Source organism: Lutra lutra, chromosome 1 (genome assembly GCF_902655055.1).
Source record: "Lutra lutra chromosome 1, mLutLut1.2, whole genome shotgun sequence".
Lineage (NCBI taxonomy): Eukaryota > Metazoa > Chordata > Mammalia > Carnivora > Mustelidae > Lutra > Lutra lutra.
In genome coordinates, this window is record NC_062278.1 from 121,062,273 (window position 1) to 121,086,275 (window position 24,003).

The following is a 24,003-nucleotide window of genomic DNA, read 5'->3' on the forward strand; positions in this document are numbered from 1 at the left end:
AAGGATCCCCAGCCCCTACTATTGGGGAGCAGAAAGGCAGGCATGGAACTTTATGCCCTAGAGGGATTTTCTGCTTTCTCTGAGGGTACAAGGCAAACACAGGGAGAGTCACTCTTAATTTGCTCTCAGCAAAGGGGCTCTTGACCCACGTAATGTGATTTCAAAAAGGAGATCCTTTTTGAAGAGGACCTATCTTTGAGCTAGGTCAACTCACTGTAGATTATGAGGGGTCTGTGTGGGACCTGCCAGACCTGGGGTAGCTGAAGCCTTTTCAGTGAGCCTTGTTCACTCTGCAAAGTCCAAATAAACAGTTGCCTCTGAGTTTTTTGAAACCCTGGTCTTAGAAGAGATCTGTTCCTTTGAAGATGTTTTGCATCCAAGGGTGCTGTTCTGAACATCATTTCCTGCCAAGATTTTCCCCACTGATTTACTATCTGCCTCTCTCCCTTTGTACTCAGGGAACAACAGAACAAGAGCAGGGAGGCATTTAAGAAGGGCACAAAAAAAGGACACCACTGCTCTGTAAAGCTGCCTGCTGATAACTTGAGGGCTGGAAAATGCCAGTTTTATCCTGAAAATAGGAAACTGGTTCTAGGTCTAAGGCTTTGATCTAACTCACAATTTTTCCTTTCAGTTAAATGTGTGTTTTTCGGCATTACCTGGTTATACCCGATCCACAGTTCATGCTTCTGGGTAAGTAACAGAATTACACTCCCTTGTGAACCAGTCTATATAAAGGGGAGATTATTGTAACATAGGTGACAGCAACAAAACTGGGCCCTGTTTGACCAAGCCACAGAGTGACCTGGGGCCAAGGTAACTGGACCTCCATGCTCTCCCATTCCCTTCCGGGAGAATGGAGATGCATTCATTTTCCAAAAACTCCGGGGCCCACATGGCATTCTAGGATAATTAAAAACTTACCCACTTTGCCAACAGGGAGTCCAATGCCGTGGTCGTGTCCCTGCAAACCACCTTCTCCTTGACCTCCAACGTGACGCTGTTTGACCTGGCCGATGGGATGCAGAACTGTGCCAACTCCTGTAGGTCTTCTGCTGAGGTCTGCCAGCTCTTGGGATCTCAGAGGCGGATCTTTAAAGGTAAGAGGATGGTCCTCTGGGAGGACCCTGCCCATACGGTTAGGTACAGGGGCACTTGGGGCTCTGGCTCCACATGCTGGTCACAGAGCCAGTCTATGTTTGAAACGGGTGTTCTGTGAGGGGCACCTGGGTGGCTAAGTTGGTTGAACATCTGACTCTTGACCTCAGCTCAGGTCTTGGTCTCAGGGGTATGAGTTCAAGTCCCGTGTTGGGCTCTACGCTGGGGATGGAGCCTACTTGTGTGTCAAGCAAAAGGCCTTCACGTGTCTGTACCTTGGTACACATGTGCATGCACACTCATGCATAGCCTTAAAGTCACCTGGTCTTTGGCACGCTGTCTCCCCTGTTTCTCCTGGACTTTGTTGGTGTGGGAAGGGATGCTTTTGTAATGAAATCAGTCTTCTTGACCTTGAAAAGTTCCAGCTCTCTCTGGGGAGACAAAGTCACACACAGAATATACATGCTTATCAATACCTCAGATCTGCATCATGATATTCCATTAAGTAAAAAAACAAAACAAAAAAAAAAAAAAACCATGGCCAGTGTTACCCATCTTGTGTTTTTGCAAATGATCAATGCATAGAAACAAGACCAGAACGATATAGGCCAGACCCTACTCATGGGGCCATTCCTAATCCTTTTCTTATTCACTCTTTACCTGTTTTGTCAGAGTTTCTGCAGTACCTCTGTGTCTAATGAAGCAGATTTAAAAGGGGATTATAGACAAGAACTTCATAAGGCAGATTTGGGTCTTAGAAAGGAAGTTTTGCCTCTGGGATGGGAAAACTTCACTAGAATTAAAAAGGGCTTGCTCACCAAGGGGGTTTACTCCTGCTGCTGCCTTGTCAGCGATCAGAGTGGGTTCCGGTTAGCAAACTGTGCTACCCAGTCAGGACCTGGGAAGGATGCAGAGTCTGGGAGCCTCCCTGTCGGGTGTCCAGACACCAACGGAAGTTGCTGGGAGCAGGTTTGGTGCTGTATCTGCTGGAAGATCCAGGATGTTCCCAGTGGCCCTGGGCTTTCTGAGTGCTGATCCAGAGGGCTCTCCTCACGGCCCTGTCACAGCAGAGCCTGGGAATTGGGGTTACCCTTGTGCCCGAGCATAGATGCTGGAACTCTAGCTCATTGCAAGGCTGGTTATTCATTTGGGGGAGAAAAGGAGCTAAGCTTTCTGGAATGGAAGTGGCTGTTATTTAGCATCACTGGGGAATTAACTAAAAAGTTTACGCCCAGTTATACTGTGCTCTCTACTTGGAGGCAAGAGCTCTTTGATTTTACTTTGTTTCTCTTCCAGTGATTCAAAGGTCCCAATTTTTCCTAGCAAGTAGGAAGGGGACCTTTCAATTCACTGAATACTTAGTGACTACATCCTATGTGGTCAGCATTGTACCGGGTTACTTCTATGTCCCTAGTAAATACATTTCATGTCTTGCAAATCAAGTGGCCACATACTTGGAGTTGTAAGTACCTGCTCAGAAGTAGCCACGCCCACTCTCTGACCCCATTCTTTCTACTGCTTGGATGTGGCTTATGGGGAAGCTCCTGTCTTCCTTGCTTCCTTGCTGAGGTTGCATTCTTTGTTTGTTTTGTTTTTTTAAGATTTCCTTTTTTCTCAGAGCACTGTTAGGTTCAGAGCAAAATTAAAGAGGAAGGGCTAGAGTTTTCTCATCTGCTCCCCTGCCCCGACCTATACTGGCCCCCATACTGTACCTCCCCTTTCAGAGCTGTTGAAAACAAAGACAGCCATGCATCTTGGCTGAAAACAGGCTGACTTCTCTGTTTTTCCTCCCAGTTCTTCTCCGTACCCAGCTCTGTGTCGTGCTCACCTTTCCGAGTGCAAGAGAGGTAGCTTGGATAAGCAGGGGCTGTCATATTCTGATATCTGGGTGTTTCCAACATATGGGCCGCACTGGGCTACTCTGGGCTTTCCACTTCCTTACCTTCCAGAGGACCGCAGCTCTCATGCCTCCAGAGGTTGAGAGTCTTTGGAAATCCCCCAAGGAGTGTCACAGCCTTGGATTTACATAAGTTCTCATTGTCTGTCCAGCTGATGTTATGCCCAGGAACGACCATGGGGATTGTGGTTGGAGAAAACACACATTGTCAGGCTTAAAATGAAAATGGGATTGTACATGGTTGCATTTGATGGATTTATGACAGAATGTTCTTTAAGGATTTTTAGGTTGGCAGTTCCTCTCTTACAGGGGCAAGACCAACTTTCTTTGCTTCTGCGCAGGGAGGGGTTGCTTTAGCAGGCGACTGGTATTTGCCAGCAGGCTGGATTCATGGGCAGGATGGAAGGAAAATGTGACATTGGCTTCCAGAAAATATCTAATCAGGCCGGGCAACTCAGGCTGGCTCCTGGACAAGGCCAGTGCCTGCCTTTTGCCCCAGAAGTATTTCTTTATATTAAGGCTTGAGGACTGGCAAAGCCTTCAAAAGTTTAGAGGAGGGATGGTGGGGGGTTGGAACCTCTGTAGTGCCAACTTCGCAGTGAGCCTGGTGAGGTTTTCCATTTTTCTAATTTTTCTCTCTTAAATACAACCTTTTCACAATAAACAAAGGAAATTCTGTCACACGCGCAAATGGATTTCTGCTTTAGCACGCCAGCTTCCAATGATAAAGACAGGAAATGCAGTGTTGAAAACCAAAGCTGTGTCCTAAACTTACCTCCCTGTGACCAGGCCATCCAGCAGGTCCCCAGACCTCGGGACTCAGAACAGAAGGCAGATGCGGGGACCCCGTGTGGATGTCTATTCTCATCACCCATGGTGGGGGCAGCTGTGCCATGATAAGAGCCGATTACTGGTTTTTTAATACATTGATGTCTTCCTTAAGGTGGGAGAGCGGAGACCATGACTTCTGGCACCATATACACACGTTGCCCTTCGGTGACATCTCCGGGTTGCAAACTTGCTCTTAACCTCCCAACATCAAGAGCAAATCTCAGCGTCACTCTCCCCTTTCTCCAGCTATGAAGATGTTACTGCTTGTTCTCCAGTTAGTTGCCTAGTTTTGTTCTACTGTGTATCGTTTACATGTGTCATTTTGTCAGATATTACTGTCTCAGATAGTAAACATACCCTCGTTAGGTCTCGTGTATACAGAGAAGGTCTACTGTATGCAGCCTCAGGGAGGGTCTGCTGTATACAGCCTTAGGGAGGGCCACATGCCCAGCAATGAATGCTTTTGGATAAGGAAATACTTCCTTGTCACCCACAACATGGGCACAGCCCACGTGCCCAGAGCTGGACAAGCCAAGTTGATCTCTGTGTAGAAAGTTTCCTTTGGTTATTGTGAAAAGGTTGTATTTAAGAGAGAAAAATTAGAAAAATGGGAAACCTCACCAGGCTCACTGAGAAGCCTAAAAGAGACACTTCTCTGCCCACGCCTGCCCCCGCCCCCAACCCGTGGTGACGACCTGGGGACCATGGCCCGACAGCCCCTTCGGCATGCATGTGCTAAGCGCTGTGTCTGACCATCTCTGGGCATAGTGATGGAGCCCCCGAGATGGAGAAGCCCCCAGGAAACCTCCAGCGTAGCGGGAGGCAGCCAGGAAACGTAGTGAAGGAACGCCATGCTAGGACAGTGGAAGACCCACCCCGACGGCCCTCGGGATCCATGTGGGGGCGGCAGGCTGCCCTGCCTCCAGAGTGCACGGCCTCCCTTGAGGCCTCAGGGACCCAGAGCAGCCCCAGACACACCCTCTGCTGGAGACAGGTCTGCACCTCCCCGCTTCCTCAGTGGGGCATGGCGACGGTTCCCTGCTTTGTGCTGGCTCCCTGGGGCAGGCCATGGCTGCCGTGGCTGCTGGGATCGGGGTTTCTTCTGTCCCACGGCCTGCCTGGGGAAGGAATGGCAGAAGGGGCTCCAAGGGGGCCTCCAAAAGGAGACTTGCACCAAGCGGGCTTTTCAAGAAACTGTGCTCTGAGCCTCTTTAAATAGAAAGTTCATGCATCTTCGGGTTTGAAGTGGAGGTTTTGTTTTGTGTCACCATCTTGTTTTTCCATTTCTAGCGGGTAGCTTGTGTAAGCGGAAGACTCCAGAATGTGACAAGGAGACTTCCATCTGCACCGACCTGGACGGCGTCGCCCTATGCCAGTGCAAGTCGGGCTACTTCCAGTTCAACAAGATGGACCACTCCTGCCGAGGTATCAGCAAGTTCTTGGGGCTTCTGCGGCCCGTCCCAGCACAGGGAAGATGCTTTCCTCTGCCCCAAACTCTCTGCCTGAGGTGTGACTGTTCCAAACTGGGGGTCACTTGTTTTTGTCCTATTGCCCACAGCGGGATTGGACATGTTATCTCTGTAGAACAATAGCATTATCTCTGATGGGTGCACACTGCTCTGGCCAGTCACCCTCAGAGGAAAAGAAGACAGAATGGGAATGCCGATGACAGTGCCTCTTCCCCCCCTACCTCCCCACCCCCCGCTTAGGGGAAGTTAGGAAAATTATTGTTTTAGTTCCCAAAGATTGATTCTATGTCTGCTAATCTTTGAAAATGGAGACCCAAGCCCAGAGTCAGGCCTGTCCCTTTGCAAGGCAGCTATGGCCTCAGGGACAAAGTCCTGCCAGAACTCAGGAGAGTCGGGAGCTCGGCTCTACCTCACGGACCACGTTTCTTCCTGGGCCAGACACTTTGCTGCGCTGAGCCTCAGTTTCCTCTTCTGTGAAATGGGTATAGTGGTGCTCCCTTGGACATTCTAGGAATTGAGGAAAGTCGTGTCTAGGGAGGTGTTTTGTAAACCATCAGCATTGGCCCTTGTTTTTCATCTAGGACTGGGCTGAATTAGTGAGTTCCAGGTTTAAAGTTTTCATGAAAGGTGTGAGGCCAGAAACCTAATTCTGCTAACCTTTTAGGTAAGATTTAAATTCATTCAGTTTGGAATAAAGGGTGCTCTGCAAGGATGGCCAGAAGGCTGCTACCAAGTAAAATTCCTGCCTTAAATTCCCTGCCTTATAGAAAAGACTGCTGGAATGTATAATCCCCGGAAAAGCGAGCAATACCAAGGCTCTCGTGTAGCTGGCAGCCTTGCCTCACATTGGCTTGTCTACAGCACAGGCTTCCTGCTCCGCCAGCACCTGCTGGTGACAGATGTACTGGACCCTGAGTGAAAGTCACATACTAGGGAAAGGCGACACGCCACTTCTTTCTATCAGGACCTTGCAGGAGAGGACTGGCTCTATCAGGAGCAGATAAAAATACATCTCTGGGCGGTACGGTCGTCCCGAGCTTCAGACCTTCTGACTCAGGTACATACACAATGGCTTTGAAAGTGCACGCCCTCTGCTCCGCTTGCTGGCCCCGCGCTGGGCTCTGGAGGGGAGGCTGGCCCGTGCACTGGCCAGCAGCCCTGAGGCACGGTGACCCCACAGCGTTGATTGGCACCTTTGACGCAAAGAAGATGACGCTTCCTGGTTCCATCTTCCCTGGTTTAATGCAAAGTATTCCTTGCTCTTGGAGGCCAAGGCATTGAGCCCCGCCTCATGTGGGAAGGTGACCTCTGCTAAATCCATGTGCTGGGGTGCTGGGGAGCTGGCGGGAGGGAAGGCAGGGTGGGTAGAAGTGGGGCCTGTGGGAGTGGTGGCCCCAGGACACTGAGTCTCTGGAAGTCTCTGACAGCCTCCAGAATAGCCCTGCCCCCTGCTCTGGTGGCCCCAGCCACGTGCCCATTTCCAGCGATTTGTTACATGTCCCCCTTGCAGACTAGCAGTAGTGACAGCAGGACTGTGCGAGACTTTCCAAATGCAGTGACACAGTCTCCAGTAACCTTACGTTGATCAAGTAAGGACCCACGGTGCAGCGTGAGGATACCTTGATTGGTTCTCGGGCTTGTTGCCAACGCCCCGTGAAGCCTTGTTTCTGCAGTATTCTTGTTAGTTAGACTTTTGTCCATGGCCATCAGGCCTTGGCAGCTGCTCCTCGGACCAAGCCCTGTTGGCTGGGTTCTGATGGGTGGCAGTGACATCTTCTGGCCATCGGTGCTGGAACACAAGGGAACTTAAAATAAGTCCCATTTTGGACACTTCAGCTCTGAGGTCAGTCCTCAGTCTCAACGGGAGATAGAGGTATGTGGGTATGTTTTCTAAAGCTGTACGTCAGTGAGCCTGTATTGTTCTCTGTTGTACACATATATGCTCTCCTTAGTGTCACATAAAAGAGCTTCACAGTGGCTTTACCAGACTTGCAAAGCATCCTATAAAATTAAAGTGGGTGCCCTTCCCACTGAGGTCTTAACTTCCTTCCACCATGCAGGCCTCTTTCTCTCCCCAGGCTCCAAATGCCTTGAAAGCCAACCTGTGTCTAGAACATACTTAGCACATTATGGGCTTTACCTGTCGAATTCACACATGGATGCCAGGACAGCAAATATGGTAGGACAACAGTGCAGGTCTTGGGAACAAAAAGAATCTTGAGGACTCCACCACTTAATTGTATCGAAAAGGCCAGAAGACCTCCACTGGCTTGTGTCCCGTGTCCGTAGGCCAAGCCCAGTCTGGACACAAGCACTAGTTGTTACTACACTCATCTTGTCTTCAGTGCCCCCTGGGTAACAGTCCCACCAGCGTGTGGAGAAGAGGAGCTGGGGCCTGACATTCCCTGGAGCTCTCTGGTGAGCTTTTCCTCCAAGAAGCCTGAGGACAGTGCCAGGCCTGTAGTGGCCCGCTATCTTTGATGAGCTACCGAATGAGCCCATTTGAAGTAAAGAAATATCGTTACGCCAGGAAGTGAGGCCCCTTCTGAGGGCCAGTGAAAACAGCCCACCCATCAGCTCACGGGCGGGATACCAGATGGACATTCCGTCTGGCAGGATGACAGCCACAGGGTGGGATAGCTCCCACCGGGCAGATGAGGGCAATGTGGGTCGATCTGATGTAAAAACATTTCCAGGAAGAAGTGTTCAGAATAGAACAGACCGGTGTGACATCAGCCTGGCCCTCAGTGCCGAGACGGACGGCGGTGAGTCACAGGGATGCCAGCAGTGCCTGGGAAGCTGCCTGCAGATGGAGGTGTGGGGCACCCAGGGCTGGCTCCCCAGCTCCCGCAAACCCCTGGAGCATGAGGACAGCCTGGGCACGGTGCTCCCCACACCCAGGAAGCAGGAGTGCTCAGCTGTTTCCTCAGAGGAGCCCCACCTGAGGACGACCAGCAGTGGACTCAAGCATGTCGAAGATGTGGGAGGGGGCCTCGTTCCTCCTTCCCTGCATGATTGCAAAAAATACAAATACATGGTTACAAAAAAATACATGGTTGCCCTACTTGGTTGCAAAAAATACAGAAAGGCAGGCTACCAGGTCCCGCCTGTTTGCTAAAGGTAGGCCCCTTGGTCCGGTTCTGAGCTTCCTGGATACCGGGGCAAAGAAAGAAATACGGTCTTACGGGGACCATAAAATAAAGTACAGTTGTTCAGAAGCATCCCTATCTTTTTAGGACTCAAGGCTCAAGAGAAATTTCTCTGGGGTGTCCTCACAGAGCACTTACTGAATGCTATTGTGGCGGGTGGCGTGGTCCGTGGCAACCTGCCCCAGGTCCCGGGAGCTTTCCCAGCACGGCTGCTTGGTGCAAGAGACTGTGGCCCAGGACAAGTGCTTCTGTGGAGTGAGAACAGGGCGGGCCAGGTTTCCAGCTGGAGAGATCTGCGGGAAGGGAATTGCAGACTGTGGAGAGCAGTGTTGTCTGAACTGTTCCAGTCCACTCTAGTGATACGCTGGTAATCTGGGACAACAGAAGAGATGGTGGCAGTGTCCAGCATACAACGTGGAAGAACGAACGGCACTGAGCGCATCCACAGCACTTAATGTCATCGCACGCTAATCCGCAGGGGAGGCTGTGACACGTTGGATGGGAGAGCGCCTGTCCCAGCCTGCAGGGTGTGCGCCCCTCGCCCCAACCACGCCTGCTGCCGGCACTCACATCCCACCGTTAGCACATGCGCTGTCTGTCAGGGGATCGCAGCTCTATGCCCTGGACCTTTTCTTATCTGTGATCTTCAATGCAGTGTACATCGTACATTATTCATGAATCAGATTTCTCTCACTTCCTGCAGCGATGAATTGGACAATGAGGCCATTTTTTATTGTCTGCTTTCATCCAAGCACACATTACAGCTCATGCTGTTCTGTCAGCTTATTACAGTGTTGCAGGTGTTCCGCGATCAGATAAATTGGGGAACTGCTGACTCCCAGCAATGGCTGGGCCACAGCCCTCCGGACCGTCAGCAGCACCGAACAGAGGGTTCCAAGTTCTCTTCTGGGGTGCTGTGCTGATTAGCACTCCCCCAGATACATCCAGAATCCCCTGCACAGGCTGTAGATAGGGTGAGCATTCACCCGTGGAAACTGAGGCACCCACCGGGACCATGTCCCAGAGGATTTCACAGCTCCCACTACTTCTTGGAAGGGACTGATGAGGCCAACAGTAGGTTAAAGGTTTGAACTACATTAAAGAAGATAAAGCATTTGTGTATACAGAAGGCTGTTACACAGGGGCCCCAGAGAACTTCCAAAAAGAATTATATTTGTTGGATAATAATTATAACTATAGTCATTTATTTGGTGGTAACTATGTGCCAGGCACTATGCTAAGCCATTTGCATACCTGATTTTACCTAATTCTTTCTAAGGAACTATAGGGTAGATATTACTATTTCTATCATAATCATATATATATATATATATATATATATGAAACCAATAGGCACCAACAGGTTAAGAAATTTTTGTGATAAAATTAAGAGTTGAGCTGGGCACCTGGGTGCCCTCAGTCAGTTAAGCATCTGCCCTCAGCTCAGGTCCTGATCCCCGGGGTCCTAGGATCAAGCTCTGCATCACATCTCACATCGGGCTCCCTGCTTAGCAGGGAGTCTGCTCCTCCCTCTCAGCAGGGAGTCTGCTTCTCCCTCTCCGTCAGCCCCTCCCCCTGCTTGTGTTCTTTCTCTCGTAAATAAATAAAATCTGTAAAAAAAAAAATTTTAAGAGTTGAGCTGGCAGGTTATAGATAATTCTAAAGCTATTTGTAGGCTTCTGGTTCTAGAATATTCTTGTGCACTTTAAGGTGGCTGGTGTCTAATAACTGCCAGTTTGGGTCAAGGGAGGTCAAGGGGCATATTCATGGATTTTCCTTTTTCTCTTGCAGCATGTGAAGATGGATATAGGCTTGAAAATGAAACCTGTATGAGGTAGGCTCCATGACCATTTTTTCTGATAAATTTGTTACAAACCAGATCTCGAAGTTACTTGGGTAGATTGCCACAGTTATTTCTTTTGATTTTTGAAACTAATTCTCATTCTTTTTCTTGTTCACTTGCAGTTGCCCATTTGGGCTTGGTGGTCTCAACTGTGGAAACCGTGAGTATGCAAAGATCTCGAGTTTCAAGGGGGGCAGAGTGGGGAGTTTGGGGGAATAGAGGGCTGACATGGTCTCTGTGCACAAGGTCTGAGTCTCTTCCCCTCTCCCTCTCATCTCAGCTCCAGTGCTGAGGGGTATGGGGAAAGCAGAGCACCCTCCAGGGCCTCCAGGTCTGGCAGGGGAAATGAATGCATTCCTAAACAGCCCTCACTGTGGAGTGTTAACACAAAAAATTAGGTGGGGGGGGGGCAGGAAGGGAGGGAGCAGGCCTAGGAGACCAGAAGAGCCTCTGGAGCACCTCTTGGAGGGGATGGGATTGGAGGTTTTGGAAGGCTTTGAGTGGCACGTGTGGAGGAGAGGGAGTGGAGGCAGAGGGAACAACTTGAAGGTCTCAGGGCAGCCTGGGCTGGTGCTGTTCCGGGGATGGTGTATGTGGTATGGCCTAGGATGGAAGGAGAAGAAGGCAGAGCGGAGGATTAGTTTGGCAGAGTATGTGCAGACCAAGCTGTTAGCTTGACAGCCAGCCCCGAGACTTGAGTTTCTAATCAGAATCCATTGTGGAAGCCGCAAGAGTCCTGGAGCAGGACCGCAGCTGATGGAGAAAATCAGGTCAGGCTGCAGGATGGAGGGCAGATTCAGTTCCTGGAGAAAAGCAGTTGTGACTCATTTCAGATCACTTTCACTGACATCTTCTGGTATCCAGAGCTGAGAAATTAATGAAAGAAATTCTGGGATATAGGATATAATAGGAATAATAACATTCAGTACTTTATTTGAGGAGAGCTTTGACCCTCATTCTATAGATGAGTGTGCCTTAGACGTGACCTCATAACATGTATAGAAGTGCCCAGTTCCTAGTACCCCTGACAGTTTATGTCTTCACTGGTATTTTCTTTGCTCATAAAACTTTCTTGTTAGTAAGTTTCATTACTGTACTTTGAGCGTAAATAAAAAGTAAATAAGGTAAAATAACAAAGTAAAAAAATGCAGTACTCAACAGACATAAAACTATTTGGGTGGGCTGGGCATGGAGCCACTTTGAGGCCAGAGTCTGGAGACTTGGAATTACATCCCATCTAGGATTTTTGGTGATTTGGGGCATTGGCTTGAGCCTGACTACAAACTAGCAAGAGGTTACAGTGGACAGCCTAAGAGAAAGATGGGGGAAATGCTTCTAAAAGCAGATATATTTAGAGTCATATAGAACAGAGGGAGGAGCTCAAAGAATTAATGTTTTATTCTTTTTTTTTTTTTTTTTTTTAAGTAGAAGCTGAGGCCACAGCATGGTAGACAACCCTATCTTATTTAGTAATCCCTGAGGACACCTTGGAGCCATAAAAGCACTTAAGCACAGATATTCATCACGATGGACCCAAATCATCACACACCAAATGGTGTTCCAGGCTATTGTGAACTGGTTTTTACTCACAAAGCTTCTAACACTAAAGGGGCAGGGGGTGTCCCTCACAGCAGGCGATTTTGACATTTTCCAGAGTGTCAAACACCAGACATTAAGGTCTCAGAGTCCCAGGACTGCCCCGACTTCAGACAGTCCCAAGTCTGGGTCTCTGGTACTTCTGACCAGCCAGCTATAAATCCCAGGTTCCCATGACACCCTCCTCATGTTCAGTAATTTGCTAGAACAGCTTATAGGACTTACAGCTACAGTAGAGTGGACTCACATGTGCAAGAAACTTACTTAATGTTACCAGTTGATTATAAAGGATACAACTCAGGAACAGCCAAATGGAAGACATGCCTGGGTAGGAATGGGGGCAGCTGCTCAGAACTTCCATGCTTTCGCAGGTGCCTCACCTTCCCCGCACCCTTATGTGTTCACCAGTCCAGAATTTCTCTGAACTTCATTGTTTAAGACTTTTTTTTTTTAAGATTTTATTTATTTATTTGTCAGAGAGAGTGAGCACAGGCAGACAGAGTGGCAGGCAGAGGCAGAGGGAGAAGCAGGCTCCCTGCTCAGCAGGGAGCCGGATGTGGGACTTGATCCCAGGACGCTGGGATCATGACCTGAGCCTGAGGCAGCGGCTTAACCAACTGAGCAACCCAGGAGTCCCCATTGTTTAAGATTTATAGGGGGATTCTGTTACATAGTATCAATTGATGAAATTAATGGTCATTGGCCATTGGAAGTCGGAGGTGGCTGAAGATTCCAACCCTCTGATTGGTTCCCCTGGCAACCAGCTCCAGCCCCCCCTTCATTAGCATAAACAGAGGTGTGGTGGAAAGAGGCTTCTTATAAATAACAAAAGGTGTAACTCACACCCCTTTCACTCAGAAATTCCAAGGATTTTAGGAGCTCCTATGCTAAGAACCAGGAGTAAAGACCAAATAGGTATTTCTTATTATATCACAGTATCACAGGTATATACATGGTTTAATAAGAAGAGGAAGTTATGGGCACCTGGGTGGCTCAGTGGGTTAAGCCTGTCTTCCGCTCAAGTCAGGGTCTCAGGGTTCTGGGATCAAGGCCTGCACCAGGCCCTCTGCTCAGCAGAGAGCCTCTTCCCCCTTTCTCTCTGCCTGCCTCTCTGCCTACTTGTGATCTTTCTCTCTGTCAAATAAAGAAATAAAATCTTAAAAAAATAAAAAGAAGAGGAAGTTATCATATGTTAGACTTTTTAAACATTAAAAAGTAGTCAAAATTATCTTTTAATACCAGTGCTTGAGAAGGTAGCCTTCAGGACCTCTCTCTACTTGCTAGGTGGGACTCTGCCTGACTCATGAAACACTTCATAAACTCATTAGAGCCTCAGGAAAAAAAAAAAGTAGGCTTTAGTTTTTTGTTTTAATAGAAGTACAGTCGGCACACAATGTTACATTAATGTCAGGTGTGCGATATGATGATCGGGCAAGGGTATACATTTTGCTGTGCTCGCCACCTGCATCGCTCCCATCTGTCATCATACAGCACTGTTACAGTTCCATTGGCTCTATTCCCTATGCTGGACCTTTTATTCCTGGGACTTACTCATCCCATAACTGGAGGCCTCAGGATTTTTTTTTTTTTTTAGATTTGGCTCATATAAAACCCTATGGATAGCAGTGTATGTCCTTTTCTAAAAAGTCACTAGACAAGCTTTCTCATCTGGGTCCGGGATCTTTATGCCTATGTTCAGGAAGGTATCTATGCTTTCCAAGGGCTGCCTGGGATATGGAATTATCTTGTTCACTTTCTCATGTGAATCTCCTCCTTTAAAACCAGAACCGAGCCATAGAGCACTCTGAAACTGATCACAGAATAGAGTAGCCTGCACACAAAAATAGAATAAGGCCTAGAACTTTCAATGCAGAAAGAGGAGGCTGAATAGTCAGGCACAACGTTTAAGCTGTCTGAGACCTGTTCACCAAATGCTAGAATACTACAACTCAATGGCTGAGTTTTTTAGAAGAAGTTTTCAAGCTAACAGGTACTGATTGCACCACAAGCCTGCGGATCTAACTCTGAGAGGTTCCTAAGTATTAGAAACAGAGAGGCTTTGGGACACCTGGGTGGCCCAGTCCCTTAGGCGTCTCCCTTTGGCTCGGGTTATGATCCCAGAGTCCTGGGATTGGGTCCCACATCCGGCTCCCCACTCAGTAAGGAGCCTGCTTCTCCCTCTGCCTGCTGTTCCCCTTGCTTGTGTGCTGTCTCTCTCTCTCTCTGACAAATACATAAATAAAATCTTTCAAAAAAAGAAAAACAGAAGCAGAGAGGCTTAGATAATGTCACAAGGATGGCTTAAGAATAATTTGAGGAGGAGTGCCTGGGTGGCCCATTTGGTTAAGCGTCTGCCTTCCGCTGGGGTCATGATCCCAGGGTCCTGGGGTTGAGTCCCTTATCAGGGTCCCTGCTTCGAGGGAAGCCTGCTTCTCCCTCTGCCTTTCCCCCTGCTTGTGCTCACTCCCGATCACTCTCTCTCTCTCAAGTAAATAAATACTTTGGAACAAAAGAGTATTTTGAGGGAGGCACAGAGGAAGAATCAAGGTGCAGTAGAGTTGTATCACATGTACAAGAAATAGACTAGAACAACCCATCAGAATGCAGAGAAGAGAGAGTGAGGGAAGCAGATGATTAGTGTCACTCTAGGGTTGAACCAGGGAGCAGGAGGTAGGAGACGCCATCTGCCAAGTCCTCCTGGCGCCTCCTGGTCCTGACAGGCCTCTCATGAGGCCTCCTTTTCAAACCTCCTTTTGTCGAACAGCTCTCTAAATAGGCTTTACCAGGAAAGGCTTCGATTTCTCAGTGAACGGAAGAGTGATCCAAGGAGGGAGAACGGATCTAGGGGAAAGCCCCATAAAGGGTTGAGGGGAAAGGGGAGAGAAGTGCCAGCATTGCTTTAAGAGGCATTTAGTGATTTTTTTTTCAGAGTTCATTAAATACTATATATGTCTGGAGATGATATACCCCTACATTCATTGACCCTTCTGCAAGTTCCTGTGTCCCCCTGTTATGTTTGTGGGGTCTTGGCCATAGCCAGGATTTCTCTCTGATTCTGAGACTTTTTCTTCCCCTTTCATCCACGTTGTCATCATTATGACCAGCAGAGGGCAGGCTTCTGTCTGGATGGCTCTCTCCCAGCCACGCTGTGTTGGTGACTTTGGTTAACACCTTGATGGTGTGGGGCTATCACTGTGTGATTTTGCTATCTGTCTTACTATTGATTAGCAATGAACAGTGACTGATAGTAAACAGCACCTGCCCCCACCCTTGTCTGAGCTCTCAGATCATCCTTTGGTGTTGTTTAAGGAATGGGGAACTCCTGATTCACCCCCTCTGTGATGATGGCACCTTGAGGAATCTGTGATTTGTCACTCAGTGTTTTGTGTCCAATAACAGGGCCCTGACCACTCACAGTGTCGCTTCTGTCGTGGCCATCAAAGACAGTGAGGGCCTTCTTGGGACTACAAGAAGCCCCAAGAGGGGCTTCCTTAAGCTGGAACTTTACGGGCAAGAAATGCTTCTTGGTGCAGACATCTTGGGGCACAGGCCCTACCCAAGCCCCGTGAGATGGAGAGCCCAGCTTTGTTCAGTCACAGTCTTGAGAGTCCCTCACTCCCACGTTCCTGGGAGTGATGCAACTCCACTGTACTCTGGGTTTATGGCCTGCCTTTCTACAAGTTTCCATTAGCTTCCTAGTTGTGCGCAGATTCCACTCCTTGTTGCTTCAAGCTTGAGGGGTCGGGACAAGCCCTCTGCCAAGCCTGTTAGACTCGGAGGTAGCACGGGCCCAGCTGGACTCCGGCGGGCACCTGACGGGGCCGGCCACCTGCACCCCCAACACCCACCCTCCAGATCATGTCTGCACCTGTCCCTGCACTCCTTTTTATTTTCTTTCCGTGTCACATATGTCTTTTTATACTGCAGAATCACGCAAAGCTGCCTTCTCCCACTTGTTCTGGCCTCAGGATTCCCTTACAGACCCATCAGCAGAGGTGCCCCTGGCTTCCCGAGCCTCTGCCTGCGTTTACACCGGCTCCCCTCACATCTCCCCCTGTGTCTCCGTTTGCTTCCCCTCTTTCCTTTCTTTAAAATAGATTAATGAGGTTGTCTCATCATAAAAATAACACATGCCCATTTTCATTTTTAACTCCAGTTAATTAGCAATAGATCTAAGTTGAAGGAAGAAAACTGCAGTCTACCGTCTCCACACCCATTAAACACCACTGTTCATACCCCGGCGTCTATACTGTTGTCCACACTAAGTGTCAGCGCCGGCTTCACCTCCACTCCAGACTGACAGAATCCGAATCTGGACTTGAACTGGAGACCTCGATTTGATCAAAGTACAGATTTGTGTGCATAGTAAAGCCTAAGAAGCGCTGGTATTATATATCGTTCCAGAGACATATATGTATATCTTTCTAACAGAATATACCATTTTATAGCCTGCTTTCAAGTCTAGTCAGCTGTGTAGTATTTCCATTTATGTCATTTTATAAGGTCACTTTTGATAATTATGGAATCTACTCGCAGATACACCATTCCCCTCCTGCTACCTTTTTAATGTCTTTTTTTATATTCCCATTCTCCAAGCCATTTTTCTGTTTGGTGGTTCTTGTCACTTTGTGATTACAGAACTCACATAATTTTCCTAGGTTATCTTTGGCTGCAGACATTTTTACCCATCCCTTTTTTATGTTCCCAATGTGCCTTTTTGTAGGGCAGTCTTTCCATTCAAAGGCCTGTGTCCCCCTCAGCAGGACTCCTTCCCCACCGACCTCCTAGCGTGGCCTGAAAGGATTTAGAGCCTGTTTTCCGCCATGTACAGTCCTTTTCCTCAGCTTCCAATGAAACTAGAACATTCAACTTAAAGATCCCCTACATTGTCTTCCCATCCATCCCACCATCTGGTGGCAGGTGTATGAAGTATCTCGGAAGTGTGTTCAGGCTATTGTTATACTGGGCTTCAAAAAGATTCAAACCAGCGGAAATGCTGTGTGTTGGCAGGAGTCCATCACTCATCACAGACATCCAGGATGACAGCATTAAACTGCTTAGGAGGAAAGAAAAGATAATTGTCCAGAAATCAGCTGGAAATCTCATTCACCTGGAAGCCATCTCAAGTAGTCTTGCCCGACCTCATTCAATGTCAGAATGGAAAGCAAGCAGGGCTTGGGAGAGGGGAGTCCTGCTCTGTGTCTGCTCTTGGGCCTGGCCCCATAAGGCCTGTAGGTGTGAGAAAGACTCATTTCAAAAGGCACAGAGAAGGAACAGATGCTGTGAACAGGGATTCTAAAGGAAAGCTGATGCAAGAGTAATGGAAGGATTTAAAAGGCAAAATTTTAACTGTGCATGACTAATGAGCTCAGTGAGGGGGAATATGGGGAGAACTAAATGAATTCTAAAATAAAACTAATGAGAGCTGTGTGCGTGGCTTAGTAGGTTAAGCATCCGACACTCGGTCTCAGCTCAGGCCTTGATCTCAGGGTGGTGAGTTCAAGCCCCAAGTTGGGCTCCACTCTGGACAGGGAGCCTATGTTAAAAAGTAATAATAAGGTGCGCCTGGGTGGCTCAGTTGGTTGGGCGTCTTCCTTTGGCTCGGGTTGTGATCCCAGGATCCTGGTCGAGCCCCACATCGGGCTCCCTGCTAGGCAGGAAACCTGCTTCTCCCTCTCCCACTCCCTCTGCTTGTGTTCCCTCTTTCGCTGTGTCTCTCTCTGTCAAATAAATAAGTAAAATCTTAAAAAAAGGTAATAATAAAATAAAGCTGATGTGGCCACTTAGAAAGTTCTGTAACGGGCTCAAGGATTTTAAAACAATTTGTATTGGTTGGTTCAATTCTGACACCATTTCTGATGTGTGTTTTTTCCACACTACCAAGCAATTTAACTCACTTCTGACACTTCTGATCTACCTGGACATAGCGTCCAATCCCACAGGTGAGGGCTCAGTCCCGTAAGACTGTATCCCTTCCTCATCAGATGCCAGTTGGAAATCCAGGTGCCTGTTACTGTGCTTCTGAGCAAGCGCCTGTAGATCAGTGGTTCCCACCATCCCCAGGTTGGTTTGGATTAACCCTCTACAGCAGCTCACAGAACTGAAAGTAAATCATTTACTCACTAGATCACTGTTTTATTAAGGGATGTAACTCAGGATGAACAGCCAGATGGAAGACGTGCATAGGGCAAGGCCTGGAGAAGGGGTGTGGAGCTTCTCCCAGTGAGTCACTCTCCCTTAGCTCTCTGCGTGTTCACCCACCGGAAGCTCTGTGGACTCTGTCCTTTTGGGGTTTTTTGAAGGCTTCATTACATAAGCACGACTGACTAGGTCATTGACCATTGGCAAACTCAACTTCCAACCCCTCACCTCTCTCCCGGGCTCAGGGAGTAGGGATTGAAAGTTCCCAACCCTCTAATCACAGGGTTGTTCTCTCTGGCTCCGCCCCACCCCCACCCCCCACCCCCGCCCCACGCCTCAGGTGATTTCCAAAAGTCACTTCGTTAATCTAGCAAAAGACCCACCTTTCTATTCTCTTCACTTAGGAAATTTCAAAGGTTTTTTGTTTTGTTTTGTTTTTAAGGTTTTATTTATTTGTTTGACAGAGAGAGAAAGCACAAGTAGGCAGAGCCTCAGGCAGAGGGAAAGAGAAAAGCAGGCTCCCCGCTGGGCAGGGAGCCTGATGATGGGCAGGACCCCAGAACCCTGGGATCATGACCTGAGCCGGAGGCAGCCACTTAATGGACTGAGCCACCCCAGTGCCGCTCTAAGGGTTTTAAGAGCTCTTGGCCAGGAAGAGGGACAAGACCAGATATATATTTCTCATTATAAATCAGTGTCACAGTTGGCTAAGGTTCTTCTAAGGAGTAAATAAGCCTCGCTAGCTGAAGCAACAAAAGGCCGTTTATGGAAAGGATCCTGAGGTGTGTCATGAAATTCCAGCATCAGAAGGAATAAGATTCAGGGAATTGTGGGGGAACCATAGCAGCTGGAGCTTGGGGGCCTGCTTTTCAGGGTACACATTAATACGACTCCATCTTCAGCTCTCATCTTCGCTCTTCGCTGTGTCTGTGTACAGGCTTTCCCTCCTTCCCAGACCACGTAACTGAAAATAGACTCACCAGAGAGCTTCAAATGTGTGTCGCTGGTTCGGCCATTTTGAAAGAGAAGGCACTTGTGCTCTCTCCTCTCATTCTCTCTTTCTCGTTACCAAATTGAGATTCCTGGGAAGGAACTGACTGATCCAGCTTGGATCATGTGTTTACTCCCAGACCAGTTAGCTATAGCCAGGGTTGACGCTACACGTACAAGCATGACCCGCTCTAACCCTGTCCACCATAACCTGCACGTGACAGAGTGAATGTTCCCAGGAAGGGGCTGGCTAAGTAGACAGTTCAGCAGTAGTTTCCATCCTAAATGAGCACATAAGCAAGAACAGATGTAGCTTATAGGAAAGACCAAGGCCCCCAATGGGCTCCCAACAGCAATGACAGCAGTAGCAACCTATGACCAAACCACAGAAAGAATAAAGAAAAGATAAAGACTGTGAAATATCAACAAATGTCAACGAGAAGGAAAGTAAGACTAAGAATTCCAAGTACATCATTCTGGAGAAGCTCTTCAAACTAGAAAGGATAGAATGGACAAGCCTAAGATGACATTCCCTGCCTTCCATCTCACCCTAATAAATAAACATTCAGAGCACCCACAAAACTGTAAATGTTATAGTTAATGTTGATTCAAATCCCATGCTCTTCTTTGTGTGTGTGTGTGTTTTTTTTTAAGATTTTATTTATTTGACACAGAGAGAGAGAACATAAGCAGGAGTGGGAGGCAGAGGGAGAGGGAGAAGCAGGCTCCCCACTGAGCAGGGAATCCCCATGAAGGGCTCAATCCCAGAACCCTGAGATCATGACCTGAACTGAAGGCAGATGCTTAACCAAGAGAGCCACCGAGGTATCCCAAAATCCCATGCACTTGTGATCATTATGTGGCCTCATAATAAAGTCAGTCAGTCTTTTTTTTTTTTTAAAGATTTTATTTATTTGACAGAGAGAGATCACAAGTAGAGAGAGAGAGCGAGAATGGAGGAAGCAGGCTCCCTGCCTAGCAGAGAGCCTGATGTGGGACTCGATCCCAGGACCCTGAGATCATGACCTGAGCTGAAGGCAGAGGCTTAACCCATTGAGCCACCCAGGCAGCCCCAAAGTCAGTCTTAAGTTCAAAAAAATCAGTTGTTCATGAACTGACTTGATAGCAGATTTGAGAGAAAAATCTGGGTTATCTTGTCCATAAGATGATTTCAAGTTCCCAGTAATAAGATCTAACTGCCAAAGAGCATCAAACATGCTCTTAAAAATTGTGTGTGTGTGTGTGTGTGTGTGTGTGTGTGTGTGTGTGTGTGTGTGTGTGTAAGCATATGAGTAACAGTTGGGAAGTATAGGGAAGCACAAAGAAGAAAGAAGTTAGCCATGATTTCCCAAGGCAGTGCCAACTTCTGGGAACATTTCAGTAGATCCCCTCCTGGCAATTTATGCTGATGCACATGAGGTCTTCTGGCTGTCAGGACTGGTTCTCGGCCGCAGATAGTTTAAGAAGCAGCACTGGTCTACTCCAGCTATGCTCTCTTTAGACAAAACAGCCTGTTCCAGGGGCGCCTGGGGTGGCCCAGTCAGTTAAGCAACTGATTCTTGATTTCAGCTCAGGTCATGATCTCAGGGTCTTGAGATCCAGCCCCCCGCCTGCCCCCTGCCCCATCTAGCTCCCCACGCAGGGGAGAGTCTGCTTCCTTCTCTTTCTCCCTCTGCCCCTCCCCCTGCTTACGCAAACTACCCCCCCATAGTAAATAAATAAATCTTTAAAAAATCTAAAAACTGCTTGTTCCAAAGAGGATTCTGCCACAGCTGCGGCCACTTGCAAGGGTCACTTCTAAAATGAGCACCTGCTTGTTTTGCTGGAAGTGGGAAAATTTGAACTTCATGTGGAGGGATAAGCAGGAATAGACTTCAGTCTTTCATTAGGAACAAAGGAAGCCAGTGTAGGATTTTAAAGCTGAGAAATGTCATAATCAGACTTATTTTTTTAAAGGAGTGGGCAAGACGGGGCACAGGAAGGTGAGCTAGGACGTGGTTACAGTTGCTGGGTCAAGAGTTGATGGCGGTTTAGGGTGGTGTTGGTGGGGATGAAGAAATGTCAACAGATTCAAGAGATTTTGTTTAAAGGGAGGCTTAAAGACATGTGTCAGGAGGTGAAGGAGAGAATTACCTTATTCCATGGTTCGGCTTTGTTTCCTGTATGTCTTAATACCGATGGTTTTTCAAGATAATCAGGTTCCTGTGTTATTTATTTAAATAAATGATAGGTAAACGGTTGGTTTGCTTTTATCGCACAGTCCACTTGCTGTCAGTTCTGTGCCTTTACCTGAATACCTGGAGAGCATGTAAATTCCAGTCATAATTTACTATAGAAAATCTGATTATTGGCCCTTTTTTGAAATCCTGTGCCCTACAACCTGAGAATAAATTTTATTTCCACAACAAAAATCAACTGAATACTTAGTAGACTTTATTGAAAATATCATTTTGCCAGAAATACACTGGTATAAAGCCATTAATTAAAATTTTAATATTGTTCTTTACATATGATATGCATGTGCTTACTAATATGACTGCTAATATCTGGTGGTTAAATTCAATTTGTATGTATTCAGGGAACAACTCATTCCTGGCATGGTTCAGCAGTGATTCTCAAACTCTGAATTTAGTTGACCAGTAATATTTCTTATAATATAGGGTTCCATACTTTTTATCTTATCAAGTAAGAACCTAAAACTAAATAAATAATTTTTATATCTACTATATCACCATCAGTTCAAAAAATGTAAAAACAGTTAACACCAAAGGGTGGGAAGTAGCCAAGAAATGATTCTCTGTTTTCTCCATAACTTTTTTTTAAAAAGATTTATTTATTTATTTATTTGACAGACAGATTACAAGTAGGCAGAGAGGCAGGCAGAGAGAGAGAGAGAGAGGAGGAAGCAGGCTCCCCGCTGAGCAGAGAGCCCGATGCGGGGCTCGATCCCAGGATCCCGGGATCATGACCTGGGCTGAAGGCAGAGGCTTTAAGCCACTGAGCCACCCAGGCGCCCCTCTCCATAACTTTAAAAAAAACAACAACTTTACTTTTAAAAAACAACTTTACTGGGGCACCTGGGTGCTCAGTGGGTTGAGCCTCTGCCTTCAGCTCTGGTCATGATCTCAGGGTCATGGGATCGAGCCCCGAGTCGGGCTCTCTGCTCGTCGGGAAGCCTGCTTCCTCCTCTCTCTCTCTCTGCCTGCCTCTCTGCCTACTTGTGATCTCTCTCTCTGTCAAATAAATAAATAAACAAAATCTTTTTTAAATAAATAAATAAATAAGTAAAAATAAAAAAACAACTTTACTGAAGGCATAATTTACACATAATAAAATGTACCCGGCTTAAGTGAGGGGAAAAAAAGAATAGAAAAGATAAAATCTTAGAAGACAGAACGGTTATTAAAACCAAACAGATTTAGTTTTTGAAAACTTCATCCATATCCTTTAGTTTTTTCTTTTTACCTTGCGTTGGTAAACATGACCTGGGGGCTGATCTACAGGTAGAATTTGGGTTCCACCCATTATTCTAGAAGTGACTGAGAAAGGAGAAATCTTGGGGCACCTGGGTGGCTCAGTGGGTTAAGCCTCTGCCCTTGGCTTAGGTCATGATCTCAGGGTCCTGGGATTGAGCCCCGCATCAGCAGGGAGCCTGCTTCCCTCCCCCCCCCCCCCCCCCCCCACCTGCCTCTCTACCTACTTGTGATCTCTCTCTCTGTCAAATAAATAAATAAAAATTTTTAAAAAACACTTAAAAAAGAAAAAAGGAAGAAAGAAAGGAGAAGTCTTCTCCAAACAGTGCAGGCAGGGGAGGAAAAATAATTTTCTCTCTACCCTTCTAGAACTCTACTGCCACCCCCACCCCTACCCCAAATAAAGGACCCAGTAACAGGAGAAAAAGAAAACAATTTTAATTACATAGCATACACGGGAGCCCCACAAAGATACGAGACTCAAAGGCAGCTGGATATTTGAGGCTTCCGCGCCCTTCAGAGTTAAGGAAAGGGCTAGGTGTCCGGGCTGCCAAGGGCAGGGGTGGGAAGCCACCTGGGAAAAGTGAGAGGAGGAACTGTTTGGTAAACAAAGGCTGCCCAGCCCCAACATCAGGCTCTCAGGTAAAAAGGTGAACTCTGAGCTGTCTTCTGGTGCGGGGGGGGGGGGGCCTTTTCTAATGTAAATCTCCCTTATAAAGGGGTTACTCCTGCTGTTTTCAGAGCTTCTCCTGAGTCCCAGTTTCTCAAAAATAAACAGTACAAGGGGTGCCTGGGTGGCTCAGTGAGTTAAGCCTCTGCCTTCGGCTCTGGTCATGATCTCAGGGTCCTGGGATCCACCCCACGTCGGACTCTCTGCTCAGTGGGGAGCCTGCTTCCCCCCCTCTCTCTGCCTGCCTCTCTGCCTACCTGTGATCTCTGTCAAATAAATAAATAAAATCTTTAAAAAAATAAATAGTTCAAAATAATAAGCATGCTAAAGAGGACTATTTTGGGTGGATATCCTGCCATCCTCCAACAGAGCAAATGCCAGAGCTAGCATTGAGGAGCCCTGCCTGCCCCCACCCCATGAAAGGTGGAGGTCATCAGAAGAGGCAAGGTCTTAGCTGTGGGGCACAGAGGGCTACTCTTCTTTTGTATTCATTTATTTATTCATTACGTCTTACCTGTCTACTTTTCTCCTTTTTAACCTTTGTTTAGCTTATCAGCTGATCACCGTGGTGATTGCCGCAGCAGGAGGTGGGCTTCTTCTGATTCTCGGCATCGCGCTGATTGTTACCTGCTGCCGGTGAGTGCCAGGAGTTCACATTCTTATTCTCTTTGCCTCTGCTAAGCAATAGTCTGTGTAGATTTTAAAGAATGTTTGGGGTGCTTTACAGTATTAAATCATCCTGTATAACGGAACCATTCAAAAAAGGAGAAAGGAAAATTCATGATACATAGTGCCATTGAGAAAGGACAGCAAATGGGACTCTGTTTCCTTTACTAAAAAAAAGAA

At 47.4% G+C, this 24,003-nt stretch overlaps 1 protein-coding gene across 4 annotated transcripts in view; it reads left to right on the forward strand.

Moving 5' to 3' along the window:
• The window catches only part of HEG1 (heart development protein with EGF like domains 1), a 90,589-nt gene that overhangs the window by 55,098 nt on the left and 11,488 nt on the right, over window positions 1-24,003 (forward strand). For 3 of the 4 annotated variants that reach the window (XM_047734834.1, XM_047734851.1, XM_047734860.1), the window contains 6 exons: window positions 635-693; window positions 940-1,100; window positions 5,117-5,251; window positions 10,236-10,278; window positions 10,410-10,447; window positions 23,706-23,793. In XM_047734834.1, the coding sequence (XP_047590790.1) occupies window positions 635-693; window positions 940-1,100; window positions 5,117-5,251; window positions 10,236-10,278; window positions 10,410-10,447; window positions 23,706-23,793 (524 nt within the window). The remainder of the gene's footprint in view (window positions 1-634; window positions 694-939; window positions 1,101-5,116; window positions 5,252-10,235; window positions 10,279-10,409; window positions 10,448-23,705; window positions 23,794-24,003) is intronic. The other variant, XM_047734841.1, reaches the window with a different exon arrangement.